At 44.8% G+C, this 22,412-nt stretch overlaps 1 protein-coding gene across 1 annotated transcript in view; it reads right to left on the reverse strand.

Moving 5' to 3' along the window:
- Positions 1–22,412, reverse strand: part of LOC147117669 (protein Jumonji-like) — a 434,885-nt gene that overhangs the window by 19,902 nt on the left and 392,571 nt on the right. Inside the window, 4 exon segments of the mRNA XM_085988853.1 lie at positions 9,629–9,734; positions 13,100–13,214; positions 21,589–21,659; positions 21,849–21,967. Coding sequence (XP_085844979.1) covers positions 9,629–9,734; positions 13,100–13,214; positions 21,589–21,659; positions 21,849–21,967 — 411 coding nt within the window.

The following is a 22,412-nucleotide window of genomic DNA, read 5'->3' on the forward strand; positions in this document are numbered from 1 at the left end:
CGTTGAATTACAGTCACCAGCTTTAGCCTGGTACCTCACCAACCTCCTACCATTACCATAAGACTTTTTCCTTTGAGGAAGTTTGAAGCATGAAAAACATATTGTAGCTCAGCAAGTCTTTCAAGAGTTCTGAAATGCACAGTTTCAAAATAAAAAGGCTCCATTAGCATAGGTTTTAGCGGTATAGACACTGTTAGGTGTTTGAAAATTGATTTAAAAAGGACTTGCTGTATTTCAATAATATTAATGTTTGCTTCAAATTTTGTGGGGGTTAGCTGTAGTTGGATGTAGCAGAAATAGTTTCTATCTACCCACCTGTTCCCCTTAATAACTTGAACACTTCGATCAAATGGGAATACAATCCTAATTTGTGTAATCTCTCCTCGTAATTTAACCCCTGAAGTCCGGGCATCATTGTGCTAAACCTACACTGCACTCCCTCCACAGCCAATATATTCTTCCTAAAGTGTCGTGCACAGAACTGCTCACAGTACTGTACTCCAGGTGTGGTCTAACCAGGGTTTTGTACAGCTGAAGCATGACTTCTACCCCCTTGTATTCAAGTCCTCTAGATATAAAGGCCAGCATTCCATTCGCCTTTTTGATTATTTTCTGTATCTGCTCATGGCATTTTAATGATCTATGTACCTGGACCCCCAAGTCTCTGGGCCTCCACTGTTGTTAGCTTTTCACCATTTAGAAAGTACCCTGTTCTATCCTTTTCAGGTCCAAAGTGAATGACCTCACATTTTTCTACACTGAAATCCATTTGCCACAGTTTTGCCCATTTGCTTAATCTATCAATATCTCTGTAATTTTATGCTTCCATCTACACTGTTAACAATGTCGCCTATCTTTGTGTCATCGGCAAATTTGGATAAGTGGCTTTCTATCCCATCATCTAAGTCGTTAATAAATACTGTGAATAGTTGAGGCCCCAACACAGATCCCTGTGGGACACCACTAGTCACATCCTGCCAATTAGAGTACCTGCCCATTATCCCTCCTCTCTGTCTCCTGCCGCTCAGCCAATTTCCTAACCAGGTCAATAATTTGCCTTCAATTCCATGGGATTCAACTTTAGTTAACAGTCTCTTATGAGAGACTTTATCAAATGCCTTCTGGAAATTCATATAAATAACATACATAGACATTCCTCTGTCCACTACTTTAGTCACCTCTTCAAAAAATTCAATCAGGTTTGTCAGGCATGACCCACCCTTTACAAATCCACGCTGACTCTCTCTGATCAGCTGAAAGTTTTCAAGGTGTTCAGTCACCCTATCCTTAATTATAGACTCTCGTAATTTGCCGAACAATGATACTGTTGGAGATAAGCCAGCTAAAACTGTGCAGTCTACCAAAGAGTACTGGTAAACTGAGCTGGTTGTCTAGCTAGGATCAGCTTACCTATTTGGGCTTTGGCCTGCACAGTTACCTAGAGCCAACATTATTAGGAAGTAATGGTGTACACACCACTTGATCCGGAGTAGATAATGTTGAATGAGGGCAGTGTGCAACTGACAGTTAGTGGAAGGTGAAACAAATTAAACGTTTCAAGTGACAGAAGGCATTTTATAGGGATCGTAGCAGGAGGAAAAAAAACACATTTGCATTTATATAGTACCTCTCATGGCCTCAGAATGTCCAAAGCACTTTTGCAGCCAATCAATTGATTCTGAACTGTAGTCATCATGGTTATATAGGCAAATGCAACAGCTAATTTCCACAAAAACTGCAAATGAGGTAAATGACCTGTTAATCTGTTTGTGGTAGTGATGGTTGAGGGAGAAATGTCAGCCAGGACACTGAGTAAACTCCTCTGCTCTTCTTTGAATAGTGCCATGGGATCTTTTACATCTACCTGAACAGGTAGTCTGCGTCTTGATTTAACGCTTCATCAAAAAACAGCACCTCCAACAATGCAGTACTGCACTGAACGGTCAGTCTAGATTATGTACTCAAATCCTGAAGTGGGTCTTAAACCCACAACCTTTTTACTTGCTGTCACTGAGCCTAGCTGATATATGGATAGTGAGTTGTGGAAGGAAGATAAAGTTCATAAAGCTGTATAGTTTCAAAGGATGAAAAAGATCATTATTTCATTGAAAAACTGTACACTAGTTTAAATATTGCTGTAGTCAGTCGTACTTTTCCTGGACATAGAAGTTACAGGAGGATATATTGACACCACAGTCGAGCATCCCTCCGAATTTAGCTGGCTATGGGGTGGCGGTAATCACCAGATGTGGATGCACAAGGACTATATCTTGTGTGTGTGTTTTGGGGTTGTGTCGCATTTCTTGTGCAGGTGGTAGTGCATATTTACTAACATTTCTTATTCATTCAACATTCGCATACAAATAGGAGTATACCACAGCAGTACAACATGGGGCTGGATTTTACTAACCTCAGTGGGTCCGTGGCTGGTCCTGGCACCACTGCCGGCTCCAGCCCACTGTGTAGAATTAACTAGTTTCCTTAAAGGGACCATGGCCAACTTTAATTTGACAACTGCGCTGTCAGTGTTCTACAGCATTGAGGTGCTGCAAACACTGACAAGCACCGCACAGAGGTGCAGGGCTGCACCCAGGCTCTCCCATGATTCCCTCCATATGCTTATGAGGGAGCCACAACACGCAGGGAGGTCCTCTTCCAGTCCCATGGGCAGAGAAGACCTCCTTAGGAGATCAACAAAGCCTGGTTGCACATTGCAGAGGAGGGCACAAGCAGGGTGTGGTCAGGAGGACCTGGGTGCAATGCCGCATTCGTGTCAATGATCTCATTAGATCACGAAACGTTAGTACAAAGCCACACTCAACCTCATCTTGCTGTGCCTCTCATCACACCCCATCACTCTGCCTTCCCTACCCATCTTCTGTCAGCTGTGGCTCAGTGGGTAGCACACTCGCCTCTGAGTCAGAAGGTTGTGGGTTCAAGTCCCACTCCAGAGACTTGAGCACATAAATCTAGGCTGACACTCCAGTGCAGTGCTGAGGGAGTGCTGCACTGTCGGAGGTGCCGTCTTTCGGATGAGACATTAAACCGAGGCCCCGTCTGCCCTCTCAGGTGGACGTAAAAGATCCCATGGCACTATTTCGAAGAGGAGCAGGGGAGTTATCCCCGGTGTCCCGGCCAATATTTATCCCTCAATCAACATAACAAAAACAGATTATCTGGTCATTATCACATTGCTGTTTGTGGGAGCTTGCTGTGTGCACAAATTGGCTGCCGCGTTTCCCACAGTGACTACACTTCAAAAAGTACTTCATTGGCTTTCAGAAGTCCGGTGGTCATGAAAGGCGCTATATAAAATGCAAGTCTTTTTTTCTTCCTGCTCCTGCACATCCTTACTCACACCAACTTACCTTGCATCTCCACACATCCCTCTCTTATCTACAGGGCTAAGCAATCCCACAATCAACGGATCAGATCAAAGCTCTGCAATCCTGCCACATCCAGTCGTGAATGGTGGTGGACCATTAAACAACTAACAGGAGGAGGTGGCTCCATAAATATCCTCATCCTCAATGATGGTGGAGCCCAACACGCGAGTGCAAAAGACAAGGCTGAAGCGTTTGCAGAAGTGCCGAGTGGATGATCCATATCGGCCTTCTCCTGCGGTCCCCGCCATCACAGAAGTCAGTCTTCAGCCAATTTGATTCACTCCACGTGATATCAAGAAACGGCTGAGCGCATTGGATGCAGCAAAGGCTATGGGCCCTGACAACATCCCGGCTATCGTGCTGAAGACTTGTGCTCCACAACTAGCTGCGCCTCTAGCCAAGCTGTTCCAGTACAGCTACGACACTGGCATCTATCCAATAATGTGGAAAACTGCCCAGGTTGTCCTGTCCATAGAAAGCAGGACAAATCCAATCCGGTCAATTACCGCCCCATCAGTCTACTCTCAATCATCAGTAAAGTGATGGAAGGTGTCATCGACAGTGCCATCAAACGGCACTTCCTCACCAATAACCTGCTCACTGATACTCAGTTTGGGCTCCGCCAAGACAACTCGACTGCCGACCTCATTAGAGCCTTGGTCTAAACATGGACAAAGGAGCTGAATTCCAGAGGTGAGGTGAGAGTGACTGCCCTTGACATCAAGGCAGCATTTGACTGAGTGTGGCATCAAGGAGCCCTAGTAAAATTGAAGTCAATGGGAATCGGGGGGAAAACTCTCCACTGGCTGGAGTCATAACCTAGCACAAAGGAAGATGGTTGTGGTGATTGAAGGTCAATCATCACAGCCCCAGGACATCGCTGCAGGAGTTCCTCAGGGCACTGTCCTAGGCCCAACCATCTTCAGCTGCTTCATCAATGACCTTCCCTCCAACATAAGGTCACAAATGAGGATGTTCGCTGATGACTTCACAGCTCCTCAGATAATGAAGCAGTACATGCCCACATGCAGCAAGACCTGGACGACATTCAGACTTGGGCTGATAAGTGCCAGGCAATGACTATCTCCAACAAGAGAGAGTCTAACCACCTCCCCTTGACATTCAACTGCATTACCATCGCCGAATCCCCCACCATCAACATCCTGGGGGTCACCATTGACCAGAAACTTAACTGGACCAGCCACATAAATACTGTGGCTACAAGAGCAGGTCAGAGGCTAGGTATTCTGCGGCGAGTGTCTCACCTCCTGACTCCCCAAAGCCTTTCCACTATTTACAAGACATAAGTCAGGAGTGTGATGAAATACTCTCCACTTGGCTGGATGAGTGCAGCTCCAACAACACTCAAGAAGCTCGACACCATCCAAGACAAAGCAGCCCGCTTGATTGGCACCCCATCCACAGTGCATGGCTGCAGTGTGTACTCTCTACAAGATGCACCACAGCAACTCGCCAAGGCTTCTTCGGCAGCACCTCCAAAACCCGCGACCTCTATCACCTAGAACGACAAGGGCAGCAGGTGCATGGGAACACCATCACCTCCAAGTTCCCCTCCAAGTCACACACCATCCTGACTTGAAAATATATCGCCGTTCCTTCATCATCGCTGGGTCAAAATCATTGAACTCCCTCCCTAGCAGCACTAAAGGCCGCCAAATCCCCTGGACCTGATGGCCTACATCCTGGGGTTTTAAAAGAGGTGGCTACACAGATAGTGGAGGCTATAGGCTGACATCAGTAGTCGGGAAAATGCTAGAATCTATTATTAGGGACGTGGTAACAGGGCACTTAGAAAATTATAATAATATGATTGGGCAGAGTCAACATGGATTTATGAAAGAGAAATCGTGTTTCACAAATCTAGCAAGAGTTTTTTGAGGTTGTAACTAACAGGGTAGATAAGGGGGAACTAGTGGATGTAATGTATTTGGAGTTTCTAAAAGCATTCGATAAGATGCCACACAAGAGGTTATTAAACAAAATTAGGGCTCTTGTGACTGGATGGATTGAGGATTGGTTAACGGACAGAAAACGGAGAAGAATAATTTTTGGGTTGGCAGGCTGTAACTAGTGGGGTACCGCAAGGATCAGTACTTGGGCCTCAGCTATTCACAATCTATATCAATGACTTAGATGAAGGGACCGAGTGTAATGTATCCACGTTTGCCAACAATACAAAGCTAGGTGGGAAAATAAGTTGTGAGGAGGATGCAAAGAGGCTGCAAAGGGATATAGACAGGTTAAGTGAGTGGGCAAGAACATGGCAGATGGAATATAATGTGGAGAAATGTGAAATTATCCACTTTGGTAGGAAAAATAGAAAAGCAGAATATTTTTTAAATGGTGAGCGATTGGGAAATGTTGGCAGAGGAACCTGGGTGTCCTTGTACATGAATCACTAAAAGTTAACATGCAGGTACAGCAAGCAATTAGGAAAGCAAATGGTATGTTAGCTGATGGATAAATGATGTCTAAGTCACCAGGAGTCATAGAGTCATAGAATTATACAGCACAGAAAGAGGCCCTTCGGCCCATCGTGTTTGCGCCGTCCATCAAGCCCTGTCCAACCTAATCCCATTTTCCAGCATTTGGTCCATAGCCTTGTATGCAATGGCATTTCAAGTGCTCATCCAAATGCTTCTTGAATGTTGTGAGGGTTCCTGCCTCTACCACCCTTTCAGGCAGTGAGTTCCAGACTCCAACCACCCTCTGGGTGAAAAAGTTCCTCCTCAAATCCCCTCTAAACCTCCTGCCCCTTACCTTGAATCTATGCCCCCTTGTTATTGACCCCCCTACTAAGGTGAAAAGTTCCTCTTTATCTACCCTATCTATGCCCCTCATCATTTTGTACAACTCAATCAGGTCCCCCCTCAGCCTTCTTTGCTCCAAGGAAAACAACCTCAGCCTGTTCAGTCTTTCTTCATAGCTGAGGTGCTCTAGCCCAGGTAACATCCTGGTAAATCTCCTCTGCACCCTCTTCAATGCAATCACATCCTTCCTATAGTGAGGCGACCAGAACTGCACACAGTACTCCAGCTGTGGCCTTACCAGCGTTTTGTACAGCTCCATCATAACCTCCCTGCTCTTATACTCTATGCCTCGGCTAATGAAGGCAAGTATCCCATATGCCTTTTTAACCACCTTATCTACCTGTTCCGCTGCCTTCAGGGATCTATGTACATGTACACCAAGGTCCCTCTGACCCTCTGTACTTCCTAGGGTCCTACCACTCATTGTGTATTCCCTTGCCTTATTTGTCCGTCCAAAATGCATCACCTCGCACTTTTCAGGGTTAAATTCCATTTGCCACTTTTCCGCCCATCTGACCAACCCGTTTATATCGTCCTGTAGCCTGCGGCTTTCCTCCTCGCAATTTACCACCCCACCAATTTTCGTGTCATCTGCGAACTTACTGATCATACCTTTTACATTCTCCTCCAAATCATTTATGTACATCACAAACAGCAAAGGACCCAGCACCGATCTCTGAGGTACCCCGCTGGACACAGGCTTCCAGTCACAAAAGCAACCTTCGACCATCACCCTCTGCCTCCTGCCACTCAGCCAGTTTAGGATCCAACGTGCCAAGGCACCCTGGATCCCATGGGCTCTTACCTTCTTGACCAGTCTCCTATGCGGGACTTTGTCAAAAGGCTTAGTGAAGTATATGTATACCACATCCTCAGCATTTCCTTCAGCCACACACCTACTCACCCCCTCGAAAAATTCAATCAGATTGGTCAGACATGATTTACCCTTGACAAAGCCATGCTGACTATCCCCGATTAATCCTTGCCTCTCCAAGTGGAGACTAATTTTGTCCCTCAGAATCTTTTCCAATAATTTCCCTACCACAGATGTTAGGCTCACTGGCCTGTAATTTCCTGGTTTATCCCTGCTACCCTTCTTGAATAATGGTACTACGTTAGCTGTTCTCCAGTCCTCTGGTACATCCCCTGTGGCCAGAGAGGTTCTGAAAATTTGTGTCAGAGCCCCTGCAATCTCCTCCTTTGCCTCACACAGCAGCCTGGGATACATCTCGTCCGGGCCTGGGGATTTATCCACTTTTTGGCCTGCTAAAACCTCTAGTACCTCTTCCCTCTCGATGCTAATATGTTCAAGTATATCACAGTCCCCTTGCCCGATTTCTATGTCTACATCGTCTTTCTCCATAGTGAACACAGATGCAAAAAATTCATTTAAAACCCCGCCTACATCATCTGGCTCTACACACAGATTGCCACTTTGGTCCCTAATGGGCCCTACCCTTTCCCTGGTTATCCTCTTGCCCTTAATATACTTATAAAACATCTTAGGATTTTCCTTTATTTTGCTCGCCAGTGTTATTTCATGGCCCCTCCTCGCTCTCCTAATTTCTTTTTTAAGTATGCCCCTGCACTTTTTATACTCCTCTAGGGCTTCCTCCGTCTTTAGTCTTTTGTAACTGCCAAAAGCCCCCCTTTTTTTCCCTAATGCATTTTTGTATATCCCTTTGCTTGTTGGTCTTGTTGGAATCCAATTCCTGCTCTTCTTCAAATAGTGTCAGAGTCTTTTACATCCACCCGAACAGGCGAATGGGGCCACAGTTTAACGTCTCATCTGAAAGACAGCATCTCTGACAATGTACCACTCCCTCAGCAAAAGGGGCCAGTGGTCAACAGAAATGTAAATCACTGGAATGACTATGTATTAGAGCCCTTCTACTAGAGACTCCCAGAGAAGGTAGCTGATTTGGGTCTACTGATTGGATCAATGGGGGCGAAATTCGGTCATGGGCGTAGCCAAACTGTCACCGGAGATTTCACGCCCAGCGCGAAGTACTGCCCTGGTCGCTAAATTCGGCTTACCGCCCCGGCGCTATCTCGGGCACTCCACTTCCTCTTGGGGCGGTGTCGGGGGCGCTTAGCACCAGAGTGCTACACGGGCGCTCCGCGTAGCGCTGACATGGTTCAGCGCCCCTCCCCTTCTGTTAAAGGGGAGGGACGCTGCGAGCTCTGCAGGGCCTCCGAAGGCCGACACCAGCCCATCAGGATGGCGTGGTGCCGTGGCTGCAGCCCAGCACCAAGATGCGGTGCCAGGCTGCAAGATGGCTGCCACGGACCACACCGAGGGCTGCTCTGGAGGGCCGATCTGGAGGTCCAACAAAAAAAAAAAATGGTGGCATGGGTGCAGCCGTACCTCCCTTTAAATAGCGCCCCGGAAGCAGAGGTCGGCCCCCTGGGGCGCAGACAAATTTCTGCTGCGGGACGGTAAGGGTTCGCGGCGGTGGCGGCGCAGTGGCCCGGGGCACTTTCGGCTAGGGCCCCGCCAAGTTTCTCGGAAGGCGCTACCCGGCCAGGCGATAAGCCCTTTGCGACCCGTTAGCATCCCCCACCCCCCCGAAGTGCTAACGGCAGTTGCAAAGGAGCCGAATTTTGCAGCCAATGTGTGTTGCAAAGTGGGATTGAGGGTTATAAAGATATTAATAGCACTGTTTGGACTTCTTGAGGAGAGGCAGGGGAAGCAATTAGTGCTTCTTAAAGTCGGGGATCAACAGGTATTATGGGAGCGAAATCTACGGCTGAATAACAATCCGAATGGAGTGAATTCGATGGGCCAATTGCTCTTTTCCAATTCTAGTCCTTATTTCAACTCTGGATTGGATTCCAATCCAGCCACAATTGATAGGATTGAAGTCTCCTTTCTCTGCTACTAATAAAACATCAAATTCCTCGGCACCACTTCTGAATTTTAATTTTAAAGGTTTAGAAGGAAAGGCATTTAGTGTTGATACCTAAATTTTAAACTCTGGTACTTACATCACCACAATTCAATCCCTGGCCAGGAGGAGCATCTCATCAGTAAGTGGTATCATTAGCAGTAATCTCCAGGTTTATATATTGATAACTGACAGTATGTACTTCAGAAGAAGTTCAAAAGAAGGGACTATGTTTTTTGAAGTTAATGCCTATTTTATCACCCATAGCCCTCCCCTCCAGTTGCCTATATCTTGATTGCAGAGCAAGTTAGTGCAGCCTACCAGACATCATCAAATTGACTCCTTCCTTGGATTTCAGTGAAGTGGAATGGGCATAGGATTCCTATTTAATATGACAAAGACTGGGAAAAGGGGAGAACCAGGGCCTATGACTATCAGTCTATGCCAGTATGTCCTGGTTACAAGGATTGCAGTTGCTAGCCATCTTATTCTCATATATACACATATATAGCTTTGTTCTTACCATTATATTACTTTCAAGCATGTCCAGCCCTGACGTGCCATTAGCTTGCAGCAGGGTATGCACCACTTCATCAAGTTTGCTCTTCTCCTCAGCAGGAATACAATACCTGGAGAAAGGAAGATAGCTGAAAATGTCACGGTCCAAAACTTGCAGGCAACAGGACATAAAAGGCACCAGTTTCTAAGTGCATGCCCTCTCTGCAGTCTTACAAAAATCTGGACTGCAGCTTGCAATGGTGCAGTGATTACTTTTTCCGAGCAGCACAGCAGTCGTCCCATGGCTTCTATTTAACCTGTGGAGAGTTTGCAGAAGCACCCAACAAGTGACAACTAGCCCAGAGTTCCCAAAAAGACAAGTTTCTCAACTGCAATTGTGGAATTGTCACACACCTTGATTTTTGTCCTTGTTCCTCCCCCCACCAACACACACACACCCCCACACACACCCCCACCCCCACACACCCCCACCCCCACACCTTCCAAAAGGCTGAGAAAGCTTATCGTCTTCTCAACATATACCCGTTAAACAGCTACTTTATGACATTACAGAAATGCTCCAGGAAAAAGTCCTCCAATGGCCTTTATCCACATATCTATAGGAAAATACTCACCATCCCTTTTCTAGTTTAAAAACATCCTCTGTGGAGGCTCACCGTATGGCCTCCAGACCAGGATTACAATCTTCACTGAATCTCCGAGACTTGGTATAAAAACATGTTTCTTTGCTTAGTTTCATTGCGGATTAACTCTCAACCTCCCACTGGAGTGCAGCTGGAGAATTTACATTTTGTTAAGAATTGGCCACCAGATTGGCCGAATTGGTGTGTAATTGAGCTATGCAGACCAAGACGTTCCCAAGTTCAATCCCTGATCCGCACTGAGTTACTTAGCTCAGCTGGGGCTGCAGTAAGGGGCATTGCTAATACTGGCCTCCGCACTTGGATAAAAAGGGGGAGTGGGGGGGGACAGAAAGAGCAAACGTGGCTCTCACTTCTGACTACTAACCAATGACCAATGTTGGGCAAGAACACAGTTGGATTCAGCTACAATGTGCCTCCCCCCCCATTTCTTCATCTCCCCCGCCAATCAAATAACTTGCCAACTGCCTAGGCTAACACATGAATGGCTATTTGGGAAATTTTTGCATATACTAGTTAAATAGAATTAGCCCAATAAAGTTTGTTTCCAAATTTAAAATATGATATTGGCAGGTTATAAATATGCCTAAATTTCAAGTTTTTTTTCCATAGGTTAATGAGTCGATGTGGCCTCAAACAATAAATGCAGTTAACCAACTGTTCAGTGCAGAAGCTGAAATAAGATTTAGTACTGAATTGATTTGAGTCCTCCATTAATTTTATGCAAAATTGTAGAATATAAACTAAAAGTTTGACATGGCAACTACTAAGAAAACCAGAATTTTGTTTTTCAATTTCACCAACCAATACAATTAATGGAAATTAAATGACATTTCTCCTGAACTAAAGGTCTGTTATTTCAAACAAATATGAACTGCAAAGATGTCTGACCGATCATCAGAAATTACTCTTATAACCATGGTTGCTCTGGCTGACTTAATTTTTTTCTCAATGTGTTAGTGTTGCCACTATAGTGCTCGTCATTTTCCAATATGTTCAGAAGGAATAGCAACAATTTAAGCTATATTTTTAAATAAGTATTTTTATTCCAAATTAACACTCGAACAGAATCAGATCAGATCCATCAACTTTCCATGGTTATCAAGAGAACTTGGGTCATCCCAATTTTTTTTTTTAATTCTCTGGGTTTGCATCTGGTAGCAGTACCCCACCCCCCACAGAGCAGGCACTGGAACAAATAGATTACCTGCGTACATTCTTAGAGGGACATATAGAAACGTCTATGTCCCACACCAAAAAAAGAAAAAGCCAACATATGTAACTGTCGTGCCATTCACAGGAGAATTGTTGGAGCAACCTGTTATTCCATTATCAGCCATGTGCATGTGTTTTTAATGCCCAAGTCAATTTGTTACAAAGTGCATTGGTGTGTTCAGGTCATGTTTCTGAAAGCTAGCTGACAATCTTCAAAGTAGTGGTCAGTAGGAGGAGTTCATTGAAGACCATGGTCCCCATCAATTGATGGGAACAAACAAGTAGTGCAAAGGTCAACCAGACCAGTGCTTACTGAACTCATTTCAAGTTTGTACGTTTGTATTTAATGGCATGTTCATCTGCTTGGGGCGAATCTCAGGCGGTTTGCCTCTTTAAACTTGGCTATTATGCTAGAAGAGACAGCAGTTTGCATTCCTTGGAGGTTGTGCCAAACATGCGATCAATAATACTTTCATAAAAATCTGAATGTTTCCATTCAGTTTAGCAGGATACTGAAGCTGCTCAAATATAAATAGCACCATTAAGGGGCATCTCAACTTAAAGAACTTGCTTAAGAAAAAAATATTACATTGCAATCTCATTTCAAGGATTTATAAATATACCTGGGTTTGCTGCTTTGCATCTCACTAAGATGGCACAAGACTCAAATCCGCAAACCTCCGCAGCATTGAGCTTTATCAGACCCTTCGATTATGGCGTCAGGTCTGACCAGGAAGCCTCTGTCCACCCACATGCATCTCAAGATGCACTGAATTAAGACAAAGCGGTGTCAACTCCAGTGAGCCACACATAAGCAGAGTGCAAAAAAAGACAATTAAAAACAGCGCAGAAAAACTGAAACTGGGGAGGAGTGGGGTGGTGAAGGGGAAATCAAGTTCATGATTTAAACTAATAGCAAGTTCCATCTAGTTTTAGCTGCCCTTTAAGTGCTGAATACTCTGCCTGTCTGACACAGATATGCTAAGTTCTGTCCATGCTGGCTAACTGGTCATTTGATTAAAGCAATTTTAAAGGTAATTTAAGGATATGGACAAAAGGTTTAACTCACTTCTGTGTCAGTGAAGCAGGTCTTCAGTTCAATCTGGTGGAAGAATTAAAAAGAACTATTATCTTAACAATAAAGTACTTGGTGATACTTGATGACCAAATGCTGACTAGTGAGGACCAGCCACAGAAGCTCCATTTACACTGAGGCAATGGATTCAGATAGAATCCAAATCTACAGCTAACTGGGGTTTAAAAAAAATCAAGTGTAAATAGGGCAGGTGAATTCAATTCAGAAGCAATCCGAATCTTAACAAAAAAAGACATGCACCATTTGGGACAATGGGTTTATTCTGATTCAGTTCTCTGGAATGAAAATTCAAATCACGACTCCGTAAATGCTGCCAACAAAATTATTTCCCGAGCTGGTACCCCACAAGGCAACATTAAAGCAAGAGGTGTATCTGAACTAGAATCGACCTGTGTGTGTGTTGGGTGACAGAATAGGTTGGGCAGCCAAATTTAAATCCAGAGCCAGTTGTTGATCCAAACCTGCTCTGCTGAAAGTGGGGCTAGCAAGGGAGAGCCCCCCCCTCCCCAGGACAGGCACTTACCAAATGCAATCAGCACCAGTGTGTAAGTAGTCAATGTATGGAAGGTGGTTTTGGTCTCGTGACCAGCATGAGGTAGTGAAAACCATGCCAATATTTAGCCAAGGAATCGTCACTCCTAGATAGAATGAGAGAAAATAAATTGGAAGTATAACCAGGATATAAGATTAGCATTTTCTTCAGAAATCCAAAACAAGCTGCAGTATATCAATCGGAGCCCATAGTTCTTCAAGTCCAGTTTAGTGATCCAGTACAATTTAGCCTGGCAAAAGTCTGCAAGTGTTCAAACATACAAAAAGAACGGCAAGAAACGACCATCGAGCTCATCCAACATCACAAACTGTTCTCCCACATGTAACAACACGGTCTCCTGGGATAAGAAAGAGCAAAACAGCTGTGGCCAATTCAGGAAAAAAAGCACCGAGAAATTCCTCTCCAACTTCCTACGGAAATCAAGCTCCGGGAGACAGCAGTTACTGATAATGCATCACAACCTAAACTAATTAACCACTTACTCCCTTTAACTGGTAATAGAAATAATCAAGTTCCCTTTTCAAGGACTGTAGCGACCTCCACTCACCAAATGTATTACATAGAATTGCATAGAATATACAGCACAGAAACAAGCTAATCGGCCCAACCAATTCATACTGGCGTTTATGCTCCACCCAAGCCTTCTCCCATTCTTCCTCATCTAACTCTATCATAACCCTCTATTCCCTTCTCCCTCATATGCTTATCTAGCTTCCCCTTAAATGTATCTCTACTATTCGCCTCAACTACTCCCTGTTGTAGTGAGTTCCACATTCTCGCCACTCTCTGGGTAAAGAAGTTTCATCTGAATTCACTATTTTATTTCTTGGAGACTACCTTAAATTGATGGCCTCTGGTTTTGCTCCTTCCCATAAGTGGAAACATTCTCTCTGTATCCACTCTGTCAAAACCGTTCATAATTTTAAAGATCTCTATTAGGACACCCCTCGGCCTTCTCTTTTCAAGAGAAAAGAGACCCAGCTTGTACATCCTTTCCTGATCGGTATAACCTTGCAGTTCTGGTATCATCCTTGTAAATCTTTTTTTGCACCCTCTCCAGTGCCTCTTTATCCATTTTATAATATGGCAACCAGAACTGTACACATTACTCCAAGTGTGGTATCACCAAGGTTCATAACTTCTCTACTTTTCAATTTCAACCCTCTAGAAATAAAACACAAGCAAACCAAGCACTAGGTTATGTCCTTATTGGCCTGCATCGCAATTTTTAGTAATTTGTACTACTTGCTCCTCTAACCTATTTAGATTCTTATTTTCTAATATGTGACATCCTTATTTTTCTTACCAAAATGTAGTTTCACTTATCTACGGTGAAATTCATTTGCCAATTATATGCCCAGTCTGCAAGTTTATTGATGGCCTCCTGTAATTTGTTGTAGTCCTCCTCAGTGTTGACTATCCCTCCCAATTTGGTGTTGTCCGCAAATTTAGAAATTGTGTTTATGATTCCCAAGTCTAAATCGTTAATATAAATTGTGAACAGTGGTCCCAGCACTGATCCTTGTGGGACCCCACTTCCCACCTTCTGCCACTCTAAGTAGTAACCTTTTACCCCGCTTTCTGTTTTCTGTCTTTCAGCCAGCCAGCTATCCATTCTGCTACTTTTCCCCTGACTCCGCATGCTCTGACCTTATTCATTAGTCTGTTATGTGGTACCTTATCGAAGGCTTTTTGAAAATCTAGATATATTACATCTACTACATTACTCTTGTCTGCTCTCTGTTACCTCTTCAAAAAATTCAATGAGGTTGGTCAAGCAAAACTTGCCCTTTTGAAATCCATGTTGACTATTCTAGATGTTTTTCTATTTTCTCCTTTAGTAGGGATTTCATTATTTATCCTATGTTAAGCTGACTGGTCTATAGTTCCCTGGACATGTTCTATCTCCCTTCTTAAATAAAGGTATAACGTTAGCTATCCACCAGTCCTCCCTCTAGCACTACATTTTTTTCTGATGAATTATTAAATATGCGTAATAGTGTCTCTGCTATCTCTTCCCTAGATGATTTTAGAATGCACGGATGTAATCCATCCACACCAGGGGTTTTACCCTCCGAGTTTGATTAGTTTATTTAATATTTCTTCTCTTTTTATTTTAAATGCAGTTATATCATTTCTAATCTCATCTTCCGATGTTATGTTCACTTGATCCATCTCCCTGGTAAATACTGAAGCAAAATAATTATTTAATATTTCTGCCATTTTGCTATCGCTGCCTGTGATTTTATCCTGACTGTCCCTTAATGGCCCTATTTTCATCCTGACTTTCCTTTTTTTATTTATGTGCCTGTAGAATATTTTACTATTTTGTTTTATGTTCCTTGATAATTTAATTTCATAGTTCCTCTTTGCCTTCCCAATTGTGTTTTTGACTTCTCTCCTAGTCTCTTCGTATTCTCTCTTGTCTTGCTGTCTATGTACTTAGTGTATGCCCCTTTCCTAACCCTCAATTTTTCTCGTGTCTTCATTCATCGATGGTGTCTCATTAGTGTTTAACTTGTTCTTGTTTTTTAGCAGAATATAAATTTTCCTGGGCTCTGTTGAATACCGTTTTAAATGTTTCCCATTGCTGTTCTACATTATTTGTCCATTTAATTTTTCCAAGTTCTATTCTCAGCCCCTCAAAAATCAGCTATTCTCCAATCTATTGCCCTGGTCTTTGTCATGCTTATTGTTAGATCTGTGACTCTGAGAGTATGATGTTTTTCAATAACTACACGGATGCTGTAACTTAACAATCAACAGGTGTTTACTGGAGTAGGGTAGTCTCAAGACTGGGGGTACAGAGGCATGCTCAAGGCTTATATACAGGTGTGATCACTGCCGGTACTACAGTATACAGGAGCTGTAAAAGTAGTTCTCTCTTAAAAGGTACATACACTACAATTCCTCCCCTTTTAGATTAGTACCCATAATATTCAAATAACAATTAACACTTTAACATGCACATTAAACAACAGTCCATTTATAGATTCAGTCTTTGGGGTGGCTTCCTGATCCTTTCGGGATAACGCCTTTCCTGCGGTTCTTGTTCTTGGTGCGGAGGCGATTCTGGCCCCTTTTTGTCGGTTAGTTCATCGGTTTCCACTGCTACTGGTTCTGAGGTAGATGCTACCGGTATGTCGGGTTCATCCCCAGGTACGCGAGACAGTGGGTTGACTCGTTCCTGTGATGCTAAGATCTGATCGACGTGGCATCTCACAATGTTCTCCCCGACATCCACTGTGTACATTAATGGCCCCTGCCTTGTGCATATCGTTCCGGGTTGCCATTTTTCTGTTCGGTAGTCACAGGCCAAGACTGGTTGTCCTACATTGAAGCTCCTTGTCGGCTTCTCATTGATGTGCTGGAATTGTTTATCCTCAACATTTCTTCGCACATTTGGTCTGAGCAAATCCAGACGAGATCTCAACCTTCGGTTAAAGAACATCATGGCCAGGGTCTGGTTGGTAACTGCATGTGTCGCATTTCTGTAGGCGAATAAGAAATTGTCCACCTTATGCTGTAGTGGAATTTCATCGTCGTACATGGTCTTTATCGCCTTTTTAAAGGTTTGTACGAACCTCTTAGCCAATCCATTTGTGGCTGGATGATACGGGGCAGATGTGTAACGCCTTACCCCATTCCTTCTCATAAATTTCCGAAACTCTTCGGACACAAACTGTGGTCCGTTATCAGAGCAAATCTGCTCTGGCAAGCCGTTCCTGGCAAATACGGTCCGTAGGACTGCAATCGTTTTCTCTGTAGTGGTTGAGGACATTTTTATCACCTCAGGCCATTTCGAGTGAGCATCCACTGCTATTAAGAACATTGAGTCCATGAATGGACCAGCAAAATCAATATGCACCCGTTGCCATGGAGAGGAGGGCCACTCCCATGGGTGTAGAGGGGCATGTGGTGGTGCATTTTGGACCTTCTGGCATCCTGAGCAGCTCTTGGTTAGGTCCTCGATTTGTTGATCGATTCCCGGCCACCACACAAGCCCTAGCAAGGCTTTTCATTTTCACCCCTCCCAGATGACCTTCATGAAGCTCATTTAGCACTCTCTCCCTTAACTTGGGTGGAATCACCACTCGGGATCCACACATCACTGTCCCCTGGCATACTGACAGCTGTTCTCTTCTGGATGAGAATGCTGGCAACAGTGAGTCGCCATGTGTTGGCCATCCCCTCACCGTCAAATCATATACCCAAGACAGCGTCGGATCATTGCGGGTCTCCTTCTCTATATCCGCGTTAGTTACTGGCAATCGTTCAATTATTGACGAATAAAATATCTCGATAGGGTCCACTGCTGGTGCTTCCTCCGCAGTAGGCAGTGGCAGGCATGGTAGCCCATCAGCGTTTCCATGCTGTTTCGTGCCTTTATAATCTATTTCATATTGATTCGCCCCTAGAAACAGGGACCATCTTTGTCACCGTTGTGCAGTCATCACCGGAATGCCCTTCTTTCGATTAAAGATGGAGACAAGTGGTTGGTGGTCAGTCAGCAAGGTGAACTTCTGCCCATGCAGATAGTGGTTGAATTTTTTTACTCCCCATACTAGGCTGAGGGCCTCCCTGTCAATCTGGGCGTAGTTGCACTCGGCTGAGGTTAGTGACCGAGACGCAAAGGCTACTGGCCTCTCCAACCCGTCTGGGAATTTGTGCGACAGCACCGCTCCAATACCATAGGGTGATGCATCACATGCCAAACGAATTGGTAGTGCTGGGTTGAAATGGGCCAACACCTCTTTTGATGTGATCAATTCTTTGCACTTCTGGAAAGCTCATCTACGTTCGTCATTCCACTTCCATGGTACCCCTGTTTCCAGTAGGGTGTTCAGTGGGTGTAATACCGTAGACAAATTTGGTAAGAACTTATGGTAGTAGTTTACCAGCCCGAGGAACGACCTCAGTTGTGACACATTTTCCGGTGCTGGAGCCTTGACTACTGCCTCAATCTTTTCAGGGGACTTATGTAACCCCTCTTCATCGATAACGTGGCCACAATACGAGATCTGCTTCTGGAAAAACTCGCACTTGTGGCGATTAGCTCGTAGCCCATATTCCTTTAATCTGGTGAGCACCTTCTCCAGGTTGGCGAGGTGATCACTGTCATTTTCGCCCGTGACCAGGATGTCGTCCAAATAACACTGGGTCCCTGGAATCCCTTGCAGGACTTGATCCATCGCCCTATGCCAAATAGCCAGAGCCGATGCTACCCCGAACACCAGCTGGTTGTATTGGTAGAGACCTTTATGAGTGTTGATCGTGAGGTATTGTTTTGAGGCTTCTTCTACCTCCATTTGCAAGTACGCCTGGGCTAGATCAATTTTGGTGAAGCGTTTACCTCCAGATAGCGAGGCGAAAATATCCTCAGTTCGTGGAAGTGGATATTGTACCGTGTGAAGGACTGGGTTCACTGTCACCTTAAAATCCCCACAGATGCGGACCTTCTTTAGTTCCCCAGGCGTATTACTCAACGACCTCTTCATTACAGGAACGATGGGTGTAGCCCACTCGCTCCAGTCTACTTTGGACAGTACTCCTGAACGTTCCAACCCTTCCAGCTCTGCTTCGACGGCTGGTCTGATCGCATAAGGCACTGGTCTGGCCTTAAGAAACTTTGGGCTTGCATTTTCCTCTATTTTAATCGTTGCTGTTGTGCCTTTTAGTGTTCCGAGTCCCTCCTGGAACACTTCTTTTGCGTCAGTTAGCATTTTTGACAGTCGTCCAGGTGTGACGTCGTCATCCTTTTTGGCCTCAACCTTCAGTGCCTGTATGGAATGCCAATCTAATTGTATCTTCCGGATCCATTCACGTCCTAGTAGTGGTGGTCCTCCATCTGGCAATACATATAAGTCCATTTTAGGTATTTCCTGGCCTTTGTATATCACTTTCACCCTTATTTTTCCTTTGGGGTAGACTTTTTGCCCCGTGTACGTCTTCAAGACAATCTTTGTATCTCTCAAGGGTATATGTGAAAATAGCCGCTTGTAGTCCCTTTGGTTTATGACTGTTAGGGCTGATCCTGTGTCCAATTCCATTTTCACTTGGACTCCGTCTATCTTGAGTGTAACCCAGATAGTCTGGTGATCCTCCATTTTGGTTACCTTATGTAGTTTCAGACAACCCAGCTCCTTGCTTCCGGAGTCTGTGTCACTTTTCTGTTCGTCTGAACTACTGTCCATCACCTTATGTACCTTTTTGTACTTCTCCTGTGGAGATTTCTTGCTGTTGGTTTTCTTCCCAGACCTGCAGACTCTTGCTATGTGTCCTGCTTTTCCACACTGTCTGCACACTTGGTCCTTGAACCAACAATCCTTCTGGTCGTGTGTTGTTCTGCCGCAGCGATAACACTTCCCTGTTCCATAGGACATTTCATTGGTGCCATATTCTTGCGGTCTCCGTTGTATCTCTGCAGCGCCCCTTGCGGCTGCTTCGTGTGATACTGCCATGCTGAAAGCCTTGTCCAGCGTAAGATCCTTTTCTGATAGAAGCCGTTTCTGGGTTCCTTCACTTTGAAGTCCACACACAAACTTTTCCCTTAACGTATCTGCTAGTCCCACTCCAAACTGGCAGTGTTTCGATAGCTTGCGCAGTTCCGTTAAGTACTCAGCATTGCTTTCGTCTTTATGTTGGTTCCTTTTATGGAACTTAAATCTTTCTGCTATCAGCAGCGGTGTGGGGTTTAAGTGGTCCTGTAGGATTTCTACTATGCTTTCGAAATTCTTATTCACGGGCTTCTCTGGGGTTATTAGGTTTCGCAGTAACCCATAAGTTTTTGCACCCATGGAATTTAACAAAACCAGTGCTTTCCTAGCATCTGGCACTTCATTCGCCCTGCAGTACACCTCAATACGTTCCACATATGTCGCCCAATCTTCGACTTCATTGTCGAACGTAGAGATACTGCCACTCTTCGGCATCCCTGGGTGTGATTTAACTGTCAAAAATGGCATCTCCCGTGCTCTCCCTTCTTCTCCGCTGGCACAAAATGGCGTCTCCCGCGCTTTCCTTTCTTCCCGCGCTCGCCCTGCTTCTCCGCTGCGGCTTCTAAAAATGGCGTCTCCCGCGCTCTTCCTTCTTCTCCGCGGCTCACTGGCGTCTCCCGCGCTCTCCTCCCTTCTTCTCCCCGCGGACACTGTTCAGCCCTTGAGCCCTGGCTGTGCTCTGCGCGTTTTTTTTTCTGTGTGCCTTTCCCGTTTCCGCCGCTCGGTCCTGAACCCGGCTGCTGCTTTACCCTCTCTCTCCGTTTTGTTTTTCCTCGACGCCGCTCGGTTTTCAACCCCCGGCTACGCCCTGTGCGCTTCACTCTCTCTCTTACCCCGTCGACGCTGCTCGGCTTTTTCTCTGCCGTCGGTCGGCTCCAGCCGCCGCTGTCCGGGAAGGGTCTGCGCTGTACCTGTTGTCAGTCTGTTGCTGATCGTCGTGGCTGGAGAACCAAGCCCGGCTCTCCACAGCCTCCCCTGCGATGTTCACTCTCTGCCGGACGACTGGGCGGTTGCTCGCGGTCGACGCCCGTGCTTCTGGCCTCGACTTTCTTCCACCGCCCTCCCGGAGCGAATCCTCGAAGGGAAATGCAGAGTTGCAGGTAGATTCGAATCGACACTCGTCGCCACTGTTAGGTCCGTGATTCTGAGAGTATGATGTTTTTCAATAACTACACGGATGCTGTAACTTAACAATCAACAGGTGTTTACTGGAGTAGGGTAGTTTTAAGACTGGGGGTACAGAGGCATGCTCAAGGCTTATATACAGGTGTGGTCACTGCCAGTAATACAGTATACAGGAGCTGTAAAAGTAGTTCTCTCTTAAAGATACATACACTACACTTATGTCCTTCTCAATTATTATCCTAAACCGCATTATATTATGGTCACTATTGCCTGTGTTCCCCTACTTTTACTTCTCTTATCTGCTCTGGTTCATTCCCCATTACCAGATCCAGTAGCGAATCCTCCCTTGTTTGGCTTCTTACATACTGGGTTAGAAAGGAGTCCTGTACACATGGTAGGAACTCCATTCCCTTATCCCCTTTATCTATGTCTTCTGGCTAATTAATTTTGGGATAGTTGAAATCCCCCACGATTATTATTCTATATTTGTTACTCATTTCCCTAATTTGTTTGCATATTTCTTCTTCCACTATTAGGTGGCCTATAGACTACCCCTATTAATATGATTGATCATTTTTTATCTCTTATGTAATGTAATGGAAGTTTGCATCAAGGGGCGATGATTTTCTGCAAAAATAAATACTTCCTGGCATCTAACCCAAACCTTTGCTTATGGATTTTATAAGAATACCCTCTAATCTTACCATCCCAATTCCTTTCAAATAATAACCTTCCCAAAAGATTTGTGAAAGGCCCATTACTCAATTACAAAATAGCATCCCCTCTCTCTCCACCCCCACGCCCCCCAAATATTCTCATTTACTGCACACTTCTTACCTGACAAAGCACCAAAATGTCGCAGGATGGACCCTGAATTATTAGGAAGGACTGTAAGGTTCCAGCCATGCCTGTTGTAGAAAAGAAAAACATATGGAAAAACTATTGTTTCAGAAACTTCCCCTCCCCGCAAAATAACAAGGGAACCAATCTAGCATCATGGCTCTCGTGATAAACGTGAGCTGGCAAAGTTGTACATGTGATCATCTTGCTCTCCTGTGATTTCTATTGTAACCTGCCATCAATAAAAGAGGTATTACCTTGAAAAAGGTTCGGATTTCCCCACAGGAAACCCACTCCCATGTGCTTTTGTGTCCACTTTCCCAGAATGCACCGCTACATGGGAATCTTTCTGCTCCACGGCCCTCCAGTATTCTTGCTGTAGTTAGAATGAAGAGAGAGGGGAAGTTATTGTACAGCTATACATCAAAGGATGCCAAGGCACAGCTTAAGAACCACAGTCCTGAACCTACAAAGCTAAAGCTCGGCCATGCAGTGCTGAACAGGGCATGGGGGCTTCCATTTTTCCAACCCATGTTTTCCTCCACAAGCAAAACCAACCTCCTACGCATCTTCTACCTGCCTATCTCAAAACTGCAATATCTTGGAAAGCTACTTCTCTCCCTCTTCACAAAGGTCACTGCATGGCACAGCAAGACCCAAAAAGTGGGGAATATGCATCATGAAACCATGGATTCTGTACAAAAAAATTGTATTATAGCCATTCATTGACCAAGGGAACAGTTGTATTGTACAGTAGCCTACCCATTGCATGAAACTTATTCGAGGTGTTTCCTTAGGTTTGTTATGGAAACTGGCAGTGT

Source organism: Somniosus microcephalus, chromosome 5 (assembly GCF_052327205.1).
Source record: "Somniosus microcephalus isolate GS21.2 chromosome 5, FLI_Smic_1.0, whole genome shotgun sequence".
In the NCBI taxonomy this organism is placed as follows: Eukaryota; Metazoa; Chordata; class Chondrichthyes; order Squaliformes; family Somniosidae; genus Somniosus; species Somniosus microcephalus.